This window comes from Oratosquilla oratoria, chromosome 41 (genome assembly GCF_046742065.1).
Source record: "Oratosquilla oratoria isolate Oo_2021 chromosome 41, ASM4674206v1, whole genome shotgun sequence".
NCBI classification, from domain to species: domain Eukaryota; kingdom Metazoa; phylum Arthropoda; class Malacostraca; order Stomatopoda; family Squillidae; genus Oratosquilla; species Oratosquilla oratoria.
In genome coordinates this window covers 19,841,174-19,853,673 of record NC_134817.1, presented here as the reverse complement: position 1 = coordinate 19,853,673, position 12,500 = coordinate 19,841,174, and the positions used below count along the sequence as shown (strand labels likewise).

General features: G+C 45.5%; 1 protein-coding gene across 13 annotated transcripts in view; it reads right to left on the bottom strand.

The window, feature by feature from the left end:
* The window catches only part of LOC143021011 (uncharacterized), a 599,497-nt gene that overhangs the window by 85,484 nt on the left and 501,513 nt on the right, over nt 1-12,500 (bottom strand). For all 13 annotated transcript variants that reach the window (XM_076178117.1, XM_076178118.1, XM_076178121.1 and 10 more), the window contains 6 exons: nt 12,012-12,132; nt 10,318-10,433; nt 6,798-6,999; nt 6,077-6,347; nt 2,378-4,960; nt 1,788-1,951 (listed from right to left, as the gene is read on the bottom strand). In XM_076178117.1, the coding sequence (XP_076034232.1) occupies nt 1,788-1,951; nt 2,378-4,960; nt 6,077-6,347; nt 6,798-6,999; nt 10,318-10,433; nt 12,012-12,132 (3,457 nt within the window). The remainder of the gene's footprint in view (nt 1-1,787; nt 1,952-2,377; nt 4,961-6,076; nt 6,348-6,797; nt 7,000-10,317; nt 10,434-12,011; nt 12,133-12,500) is intronic.

Here is a 12,500-nt window from a genome sequence, read left to right as displayed (position 1 = left end):
TGAGAGGGCTGGGAGGATATGACAGCAGGAAAGAGACAGAGAGAGAGAGAGGGAGAGAGAGAGAGAGAGAGAGAGAGAGAGAGAGAGAGAGAGAGAGAGAGAGAGAGAGAGAGAGAGAGAGAGAGAGAGAGAGAGAGAGAGAGAGAGAGAGAGAGAGAAGGAAAAATAAAAAATATCTTAAAGAAAGGAGGTGGGAGGAAGGAGGAGGTTGATGGAAAGATAAGACGGAGATGTGACAAAAAAAAAGAAAAAAAAAAAAATCTTAAAGAAAGGAGGTGGGAGGAAGGAGGAGGTTGATGGAAAGATAAGACGGAGATGTGACAAAAAAAAAAAAAAAAAAAAAGTTCTATAGAACCAATTGAAATTATACCCCTAATCATTAAGATGGTAAAGCGTTAGGGCGCCTGGAGACCTTTTGGTCCATAACGAGATCGGATGCAGAGGAGGCGGAGACATGGGCGCGGAACATGGGCAAGTGACGGGCGAGATACACGAGTTAATACAAAGAAGGCGAGGAGCCTACGCCAGGAGGCGCTGAGTAGCTGTAGCCGAAGCCGTTACCTTTGCCTTATGGTGCGCTTTGGAAAGACTGCTGGGGCAGGTAGCAGTCACTGCTGGGAATTAGAGAGGAGTGCGGGATTCGAACCCAGTGCAGACAGTAGAAACGTCCTGGGGTAATTTAAGGTCAGAGTGACCATGAGACCTTTACATATATACATACACCAAAAGGTCTTTTCCACATTAATAGGGGTAGCCTATTCATATTTTTTATTTTCTTTATTATTATTATTATTATTATTATTACTATTATTATCATTATTATCATTATCATTATTATCATTATCATCATCATCATTATTATTATTATTATTATTACTATTACTATTATTATTATTTTGAGTTTCGGAACTTTAAGAACCACCCACTCACGTGGGTGTGATGGCGACCCCAACTCCATGTTTGGGGAGATATGAGAAACGCACACACATACATACACACACACACACACACACACACACACACACACACACACACACACACACACACACACACACACACACACACACGTACACACACACACACGTACACACACGTACACACACAAACACATACACATACACACATGCATACACACACACATACACACATATGTACACACACACAAATATATGCACGTACACACATATACACATGCACACACACACACACACACACACACACACACACACACACACACACACACACACACACACACACACACACACACACACACACACACACACACACACACACACACACACACACACACACACACACACACACACACACACACACACACACACACACACACACACACGTGCACACGCACAATTGTATTTCATGGTTACAGCTCATTCTCTTCGTTCTTCTCGGAGCGGCTCTCTGCGAGCGCTTTGTTTTTGTATTTTTTTGCCGATTTTTTATATGAACAATCTCGATAAATCGACCTATGAGTTAAACCAATTCACCCTCCAAATGCAAGTCAACTCTACCTCCAAATTCAATTCAACTGGCCCTCCAAATACAAGTAAGCCTCCAAATGCAAGTCAACTCGCCCTCCAAAATTCGAGTCAACTCGCCCTCCAAAAGTCGAGCCAACTCGTCCTCCAAATTCGAGCTAACACGCCCTCCAAAAGTCGAGTCAACTGACCCTCCAAATGCAAATCAACTCGCCCTCCAAAAGTCGAGTCAACTGACCCTCCAAATGCAAATCAACTCGCCCTCCAAATGCAAAAGAGGAACTTTACCTTCGGTGGCCTCGATGAGCATGATCTCGGACGGCGTCTCGAAATCGCCGTCCTTGGCGACTACTCGGACTTCGTAGGTCTTCCTCGGGTCGAGGCCTCGGATGACCTGGTAAAGGTGGTTGTTCTCGACGGGGGTGGTCCTCCACGCTTCCGCGCCCAGTGGCCTGAGGGAGAAGAGGATGAAGAGGAGATGACGGTCAGTGTTTATATATATATATATATATATATATATATATATATATATGATGGGAAGAGACTCGAAGACTTAAAGGAGATTTATGTGTGTGTGTGTGTGTGTGTGTGTGTGTGTGTGTGTGTGTGTGTGTGTGTGTGTGTGTGTGTGTGTGTGTGTGTGTGTGTGTGTGTGTGTGTGTGTGTGTGTGAGTGCAAAGATCTTCAGGACTTCAAGACGGGAAGACACAAAGATGTATATATTTTTAGATGAATATATGCATATATCGGTGTTAACTTTTCATTCAGAGAGGAGGCAGTGAGTGACTGAAATATACACTTCTGTACAGCGGCCTTCTCAACGGGAGACCATATGGCACTGACAAGACGACCTCAGACCGAAGGACAAAAGATCTCACCTGTACTCGACGTAGAACTCGGACCCAGAGTGCTGTTCTGGATCCGGGCGCCACCGGATTTGGAAGTCCACGCCTTGGCCTCTGTCGGCGGCATCGATGTCCCCGTCGCCATCGGCGTCAGCCCTCTCGACGTCATCGCCGTCGACGTCACCGTCACCGTCCTGGTCGCCCACGTCCTTGATGTCAACGTCCCCGTCGCCGTCTTGGTCCCCGGCCACGACGTCGTCGTGGTCGACGTCGCCGTCGCCATCGATGTCCGCCACGGCCATGTCCTTCTCGTCGACGTCGCCGTCGCCGTCTGTGTCGAGAACGTCGTCCCTGTCGATGTCGCCGTCGCCGTCCGTGTCCTTGAGGATCACCTTCCGGTTGGCCCGGTCCGCGGCGTCGATATCGCCGTCACCGTCCCTGTCGGAGGCCACGACGTCGGCTCTGTCGATGTCACCGTCGCCGTCCCAGTCGAGGATATCCGCGCCGTCAATGTCGCCGTCGCCGTCCCAGTCGGCTGCGGCGATGTCGTCTCGATCGACGTCTCCGTCGTTGTCGATGTCCGCGGCGTCCCTGTCGTCGTTGTCGATGTCACCGTCCTTGTCCAAGTCGGTGACGTCGCCGGCGTCGACGTCACCGTCTCTGTCGCTGTCCCAGAGGATCATGTTCTCCCCGTCGTCGTCAGAGGCATCGATGTCGCCGTCGCCATCCTTGTCGGCGAGCAGGACGTCGTCGGAGTCGACGTCACCATCGCCGTCCTCGTCTCCGATGTCGATGATGTCAATGTCGCCGTCGCCGTCTCTGTCGCCCGCCCGGATGTCGTCTTTATCGACGTCGCCGTCTTTGTCGATATCTGCAATAGTGATGTCATCAGCGTCGACGTCGCCGTCGCCGTCCACGTCGAGGACATCGTCCTCGTCGATGTCTCCGTCGTCGTCGGTGTCCTTGATGAAGACGTTCCTGAGGCGGTAGTCGTCCTTGTCTACGTCTCCGTCACCGTCGCGGTCCGCCGTCTCGATGTCGTCCTCGTCGAGGAGCCCGTCGCCGTCGACGTCCTGGAAGTCATTCATGTCAATGTCGCCGTCGCCGTCCTTGTCCGCTCGCTTCAGGTCGTCCTCGTCCACGTCCCCGTCATCGTCTAAGTCAGCGGCTTTCACGTCTTCCTCGTCAACGTCGCCGTCGCCGTCGGCGTCGAGGACATCGTCCTCGTCCACGTCACCGTCTTGGTCCGTGTCGCCCAGGAAGACCCGCCGGTTCCTGAAGTCGTGGATGTCGACGTCGCCGTCGCCGTCACGGTCCGTCACCGACAGGTCGTCGCCGTCGATTCGCCCATCATTATCCATGTCCGTGATATCGGCCGCGTCCACGTCGCCGTCGCCGTCGATGTCGGCCATGATCAGGTCGTCCTGGTCGATATCACCGTCGTTGTCGACGTCTGCGGCGTCAAAGTCCTCCTTGTCCACGTCGCCGTCGCCGTCCATGTCCGTCAGGTCCTCGGCGTCGAAGTCGCCGTCTCCGTCTCGGTCCTCGATCAAGGTGCTCTCCTCGTCGTCATCGGTCGAGTCGATGTCTCCGTCGCCGTCCTCGTCGGCCTTGAGGACGTCGTCGCCGTCGATGTCGCCGTCGCCGTCTTCGTCGCCAATATCGGCTGCGTCGATGTCCCCGTCCCCGTCTCGGTCAGCAGCCTTGATGTCATCCTCGTCGACGTCGCCGTCGTTGTCTATGTCAGCGATGTTATGGTCCTCCTCGTCGATGTCTCCGTCACCGTCCGTGTCGAGGACGTCGTCCTTGTCGACGTCGCCGTCGCCGTCCGTGTCCATGAGGAACGTGTGCCGGAAGCGGAAGTCCTCCTTGTCGATGTCACCGTCGCCGTCGCGGTCTCGGACTTCGAGGTCGTCGCCGTCGATGCGTCCGTCACCGTCGAGGTCAACCACGTCAGCGGCGTCGATGTCCCCGTCGCCGTCGAGGTCAGCAGCCTTGAGGTCGTCCTCGTCAACGTCGCCGTCGTTGTCGACGTCGGCGGCTCTGATGTCATCCTCGTCGACATCGCCATCACCGTCCGTATCAATGACGTCATATATATCGATGTCGCCATCACCATCTTGGTCCTCGAGTAGAGTATCTTCTTCGTCGTCGTCGGCGGCGTCGATATCTCCGTCCTCGTCTTCGTCAGCGGCGATGACATCATCTCCATCGAAGTCGCCGTCGCCATCCTCATCGCCGATGTCATCTCTGTCGACGTCGCCATCTCCGTCACGATCGGCGGCGGCAACGTCATCCTCGTCGACGTCGCCGTCGTTATCGATGTCGGCCACGGCGATGTCCTTTTCGTCGACGTCGCCGTCGCCATCGGTATCTAGGACGTCGTTTTCGTCGATGTCGCCGTCGCCGTCCGTGTCGCCGACGATGGTGTAGCGGTGCTTGGTGTCCTTTTCGTCCACATCTCCGTCGCCGTCCCGGTCGACGGCAGGGCCATCGTCCTCGTCCGCCAGATCGTCGTCACCTTCGTCAGCGTCGTCCTCGACGACGCTGTAACTAAAGATGGGGACCACAGGAATCATCGGTTCAATGGTTTCGGTCTCCATGTCCACGGAGGTCCTGGAGGAAGAAATAGAAAACATGAGGACGACTTCAACTTCGAGGTGGACCTTGACATTTAGAGATCCTCATTATAAAGAACTATCGATATCTGACCTCGATGACGGTTGATGACCCTAAACGGCCTCGGACTGCAACCTAAATAGCAACTGGACAGTGAGGAAGAACTCGGGGGACATTGGACCCCAAGGGGTACTTGTGTAGGACTTGTACCATGATGAGGGTTTGGATCTCAAGGATGAATAGGTCCTCGAGGAGGACATAGGGCCTCGAGGAGAACATGGGACTTGAGGAAGAGGTCCGAACAATACTAAGACTCACAGGAAATTGTTATATTGTTGAACGAACACAGACATTATTTCTGGAAAGTCTTTTAGTAAAGACTCCCCTAAGAGCCTCGATTTCTTTGATACATTTTCTAATCTGAGCGAAGGGGAAGGGAGGAAACAAGGGCGCAAGCTGGTGAGGTCTTCAGACTCTCCTTGATATAACCTCGACAAAGGTAAAGGTGTAGTCACACCGGTCTATTTTACCTCCAGCTTCCGATTAATCGGAGGTACCGCTCACCTCCAGCTTCCGATTAATCGGAGGTACCACCCACCTCCATCACTTTTCCGCCGTATAATCACTATGTCAAACTATTTTGTTTTCTCAACAATTTACATAGAATGTCATTTGATATACTGGAAGGAAATTATTTTCCTTCGGCCTGTCAGATTCCTTCCCAAAAGTTGCGGGCTCCATATCTGCCATAATAGTTGGAGGAAAAATAGTCCAGCGTGATAACGCCTTAATTCTTTAAAACCTGACGTTGAGGGCGAGTTCTGAGTTTTATTGTACTTAACGCCGAGCGCTTCTATCAACTAGATTAAAACTATTTCGATTAACACTTCCAATGTCGAATTGAGTGGTTAAGTAGGACTTCTGTTAAATCCATCATGAAAGGCTTTCCACCTGAACGAAACGTATAGTTTACGATCAGTCTATAATCCCAGTTACGATCTATGAACTCTACAGAACTGACGAAGGTGATGGAGGCAAAGCTGAAAAGTGCACAGAGGACCTCCTACACTCATACATGGGTCACTCCTGAAGAAGACGAGAATCCTGACTCACCCTTCGCCTTCACCAGCGGCAGTCATTGCCCGGACGGTCACCCGATACTTGGAATCGGCCTCGAGGTTGCCGAGTTTGACCATCCGGTAATCTGGGTCGACATCGCCCTGGTACTCGTGCTCAGTTCCCGGGTCTTCTTCGCCGCCCAGGAGCTGGTGGACGACCGTGTAGCCGTCGATAATGCCGTTCGGCTCCTCTGGCTCGTCCCACTCAACCATGAAGCTGTCGGAGCTCAGAAGGTGGACCTTGAGGTTGGAGACTGGGCCGGAAACTGGTGGAAGAGAGGGTCGAGTTTGACCGGTTATTTTAATTTATTTCTACTTCATTTAGCTGTTCATTTGTGTTGTTTATTTTTTGCGTGTGAGCATATATGTGTTTGTTTGTTTGTGTGCATGTACGTGTGTGTATGTGTGTATGTGGGCTTTCTATTTGCATCTGTTATAAATCATCTTATACGTATTCATTCATTACAAATATCTTATCACAGAGAACTGTCTTACTTCTTTGCTCTCTCCTTCAATTTTTCAGTTGAAATTTACTCACTCTCTCACACATTCCCTTTCACTCACTCTCTTCCTGTCTCTCTCTATCCCTCTCTCTCTCACACACTCCCTTCCACTCACTCTCTTTCTTTCTCTCCCTCCCTCCATCTCTCGGTCTCTCTCTCACACACAGACAAAAAAGAATCCTTCGTCGCGAGGTCCTGAGGTTTTCGACTTACGTCCTTCGGGAGTCCTGAAGTTGATGGTTTCGCTGTAGGGACCCAGGTGGGCCGTGTTCATGACCCGGACGCGGGCCTTGTACTCGCTGAAGGGCTTCAGGTCCGTTAGTCGCACTCGACCCTTGATCTCCGTGACGATAATCTCCTCGTCTTCGTCGGCCTCGCGGTCGTCGTCGTCCTCGTCAGCAGTCCAGACATCGACCTTGAAGCAAATGACATTGTTAGAGAGAGAGAGAGAGAGAGAGAGAGAGAGAGAGAGAGAGAGAGAGAGAGAGAGAGAGAGAGAGAGAGAGAGAGAGAGAGAGAGATAGGGGGAGAGAGAGAGAGAGAGATAGGGAGAGAGAGAGAGAGAGAGAGAGAGAGAGAGAGAGAGAGAGAGAGAGAGAGAGAGAGAGAGAGAGAGAGAGAGAGAGAGAGAGAGAGAGAGGGTGAGAGTACATCTGGGCTGGTAACCTATGTATATATATATATATATATATATATATATATATATGCTAATATAACGAAGCAGAGCGCTTTCGTATATTACATCTTCAGTGCACTGAAGATGTAATATACGAAAGCGCTCTGCTTCGTTAGTTTCTTTTTCCAAGTGGTCTACTTTGCATATATACATATATATATATATATATATATATATATATATATGTATATATATATATAGCCTCTCTTTGAAATGTTTTGATAAAAGCAATACACTTGTAATCAAAAAATTTTTTGGGGGGATAATCAAAGAATGCTTTATAACCTTAAAATATATCTAAATATCGATAAGTACAAACAATGATAAAGAACTTGTTTCCTCGACTTACGTACTTCTGTCCTGTCTATTTCCACTAATTTCGTACTTCTGTTCTATTTCCACTACTTGCGTACTTCTGTCATGTCTATTTCCACAACTTACGTACTTCTGTTCTGTCTATTTACCCGAAATAAGGACTTCTGCTCCCGAAATATACAATATATATATATATATATATATATATATATATATATATATATATATTTATATAAATATATATGTATATATATAGCATATATATATTTATATATATATATATATATATATATATATATTTATATATATATATATATATATATATATATATATGTGTGTGTGTGTGTGTGTGTTTGATTGAATACGACAGCATTCTGGAAGTTGTTGATTTTCTTTCTTGTGTTTTCTATTTTTCTAATTATATTCTTCCCTTCGATAGGGTGGGCATAAACCAATTCCTTATAATTCTCCATTTTATTACACGACGTTTCGTCTCTAAAAAGACATCTTCTGGTATTTCTGTTTTTAAAGATACAATAAATATTTATGATACTACAAGTTTGAATTACATTAATGGTTGGACACCATTAATGTAATTCAAACTTGTAGTATCATAAATATTTATTGTATCTTTAAAAACAGAAATACCAGAAGATGTCTTTTTAGAGACGAAACGTCGTGTAATAAAATGGAGAATTATAAGGAATTGGTTTATGCCCACCCTATCCAAGGGAAGAATATAATTAGAAAAATAGAAAACACAAGAAAGAAAATTAACAACTTCCAGAATGCTGTCGTATTCAATCAAACATGTTTAAAAGAGAACCTGCTACCAAAATACACACACACACACACACACACACACACACACATATATATATATATATATATATATATATATATGTTTCATTAAAAGTGATAGACAATTCAGCATACTGAATTTTCTTAAGGATATTCTCCTTATTACGCAAGATAGACTTATTCTCTCTTGCATGACGTGAGATGATTTCTCCATAGGAGGTCATCTGGAGAAATCATCTCACATCTTGCAAGAGAGAATAAGTCTATCTTTCGTAATAAGGAGAGTATCCTTAAGAAAATTCAGCATGCTGAATTGTCTATCACTTTTAATGAAACATGTTTGAGAGAAGACCTTCTGCCCATATATACCCTTAATATATATATATATATATATATATATATATATACATATATATATATATATATATATATATATATATATATATATATATATATGTGTATATTAGTGTATCCAGGAAGAATGATTTCTTGTTGACAGACGAGATTAAATAATATTGCTGTTTCTGCATTGTTTATCTTTTTGTTGAGAATTTCTATTTCTCTTGCTAGTTTACGGTTTTGGACTGTTAGTTTGCCGAGTAGCTGTCCGTATGAGGTTGCAACGTTTCGGTCTTCTCTGTAGACCATCTTCAGGCTAATTGTTTGGGTGGGTGTGTGTGTGATGTTTATATACTATTTTATTTCTGATTGTTTGGGTGGTGTCGTGTGAAGCGATCATCCTGATTGGCTGCTGCGTAGTCATTAGGAATCACTGGGAGAGGTGAGGTCAGATCCGCTTGTGGGGTGGGAGAATCTGGAGGTCTATACTATGTATGTTCATGGTTGGTTTTAATTCTGCTATATAAATTCTTTCAATAAATGCTAATCTGCGGGAGTCTCTTTCTCTGTCTATTATTACTGTTCCTTCTTCTAAGTTTTGACGGGTGAGGGAAGTATTATGTTTGGTGTTATAGTGATTCTTTATGGATCCATGTTGTAGGTGGCAGGTCAAACGTCTTGTAAGTTTAGTCCTCGTCATTCCAATGTATGTTTGAGACCCACAGTTCTCAATGGTACAGTTATGTTGGTAAATGACGTGATTATCTTGTAAAGACGATGGCGATTTGGGAGGGCGGTTTCTCAGTAAAAGTTGTGACGTCTTTCGGGTCTTGTAGTATATGGTCAGTGATATTTTGTCTTCTGGGTCAGTGGGCTTGACGTGTTTTGTAATTATGTCCTTAATGACTTTTTCATCTGTCTTATATTCTGATGACATGTAATTTCTGTAATATATATTTATGTTTTCTTGTTTTTGTGTGGTAGGTTTGTTAGAATACCAGTTGTTGATGGCCCGTTTTGTTGCTTCGTTAACAGTAATAATAGACAGTAATAATAGACAGTAATAATAGACAGAGAAAGAGACTCCCGCAGATTAGCATTTATTGAAGCAATTTATATAGCAGAATTAAAACCAACCATGAACATACATAGTATAGACCTCCAGATTCTCCCATCCCACAAGCGGACCTGACCTCACCTCTCCCAGTGATTCCTGATGACTACGCAGCAGCCAATCAGGAAGATCGCCTCATACGACACCACCCAAACAATCAGAAATATAATAGTATATAAACATCACACACACACACACCCAAACAATTAGCCTGAAGATGGTCTACAGAGAAGACCGAAACGTTGCAACCTCATACGGACAGCTACTCAGCAAACTATCAGTCCAACACCGTAAATTAGCAAGAGAAATTGAAGTTCTTAACAAAAAGATAAATAATGCAGAAACAGCAATATTATTCAATCTTGTCTGTCAACAAGAATATATATATATGTATATATATATATATATATATATATACATATATATGCATGTATATATTATAATAATGATAATTACATAAGGGGAGGATGAGTATAAGACTGTCGTACCTTGTAACCCTTCATAACTCCCCTGACGGAAGTTAGATCGATGGGCGACCAGGTGAGGACGGCCGTGGTTGCGTCGATAACATCGATGTCGACATCTTCAGGAGCTTCCAGAGGCTCTGTTGGGATGTAGTAGGCGTTAGTGTCAGGTAGTGATCATGCAGGCGATCAGGGTAATAGACAGAGCTTGGTTTTATTGATTAGATATGGAATGATGGGAAATGATAGAACAAAGAAAACTTGGGAGAAGTTTGTAGGAGAAGTGTGGCAAAGGTCAGCACGGACTTACGTGTCATTGAAAATGTCGGGGAGAGATTTTATTTGCCAACGAATTTTAAATAGATATATAATGAGTTGACAGTTCTGATGGTGATGATGGTGGTGGTGATGATGATGATGATGATGATGATGATGATGATGATGATGATGATGATGATGATGACGACGACGACGACGATGCCATTCATGGGGATGACAATAATGATAATGATGATATTTATATTATGATGATATTGGTGAAGTTTTTTAATACGGCAAATATGTGTGGAGGAGATTTTCTGTGCGTGCGTGCGTGTGTGTGTATGTGTGCAGTATGTATGTATGTATGTATGCGTGGGTGTATGCGTATGTGCATGGGGGGAGGAGCGTATGGGCAGGAGGGAGTCTGAGTGTATGAATAAAGGGAGTGTATTAAGTTGGGAGTAACATATGTTTGGGGAGTATATTATATGCGGGGAAGTGTAATATGCGTGTATGTGGAAGAGTGGATCATGCCGGGTGGAGTGTACAGAGTGTTTCATAAGGAGACGTCACATTTCAAAGCATTACATCTCAATGATCGAACTCATGAAATCCTACGTTTAACATTCCGTTTGGGGTTGAAAACGTTTACAACCAACGTTTGCAGATCAGAATACTCTACGTCTTTTTGAAACACCCTGTGTTAAGTAGGTGTGAGGAAGTAGTTAAGCAGGCCCCACATGACCAATATCATTGCGCAATATTCCGTATTGTACAAAATCTTGACGGTGTAAGGATGGTATTGAAGAGCACGTGTTTGATCTGTACATTTGATGTCTTCAATATATTGTCATTCTTCTACACCATCCATACATCGTCAATAATATTGTACAATACGGAATATTGCGCAATAATGCTGATTGTGTAGGGCCCGCTTTAAGATGGCGGCGCACTAGGCGTTTCTCCCTAGCATGCTACTTGCTTTTGCTATTTCGTTTGAACAGAAACGACTTTGGGTAAGATTTTTTGTTTTTCAAGTTTCCAAAATGTCAAATTACTCTTGGCTCATATAGTGAGAAACTGAGTGACGAACTAAGAGATGTTAAACCTAGAATACGAATGTTAGACACATTGTTGTCTAGATGTTCTCACGGAAGTCTAGAACATTGTAACCGAAGTCGTTTCTACTCAAACCAAGTAGCATGCTAGTCTAGTGTGCCGTCACCTTAAAGCCTCGTTTACACGGGGCAAGTTGAGAGGCAAGTCAAGCGTACAAGTTACTTGAACTGAAGAGGAAATCGAGCATATGTTCACACAGGCCAAGTCAGAGACAAGTGGCCTGCGTGAACATGTACTTGCTCGCTTTTCCTCTCTCCAGTTCAAGTAACTTGCACACTTGACTTGCCTCTCAACTTGCCCCTTATAAACGAGGCTGGGAGCGACAGGGTGCATAGTACCGTCCTCTCCGGTGTAGCCAAAGACGCTATCCGCTCCAGGGCTGACGCCGTGCTCGTTCTGGGCCTCGACGCGGACTTCGAAGTGGACGTAGGCCGGCTGGTCCTCGAGAACTAGCTCCGTCTGAGGAGGACATAAGAGGAGAAGAGACTTAGATCGATTCGAAGTCGTGTACAATTTCTATCAAAATGGCAGTCGCCGACGAAATGATCAGAATACATACATACATATACCAAAGGTTTTTTTCCACCTTACGCGGGAGGTAGCCAAAAACAAAGGCATAGAAACCACTCCCACCCATTCTATCCCCTACATACTCCACTTCCCTCCCTCTTATCTTGGCACCTCCTGGATGACGGGTCATCCCTGCATCTTGTCCACTGCCCTGGGTCAGAAGCAGTGTCGCAAGACACAGCGCATCCACAGTAATTTATCAAAATAAACAAAGAATTACAAAGGATTACAAAGGAGAAGCATGCCGACAGGAGACC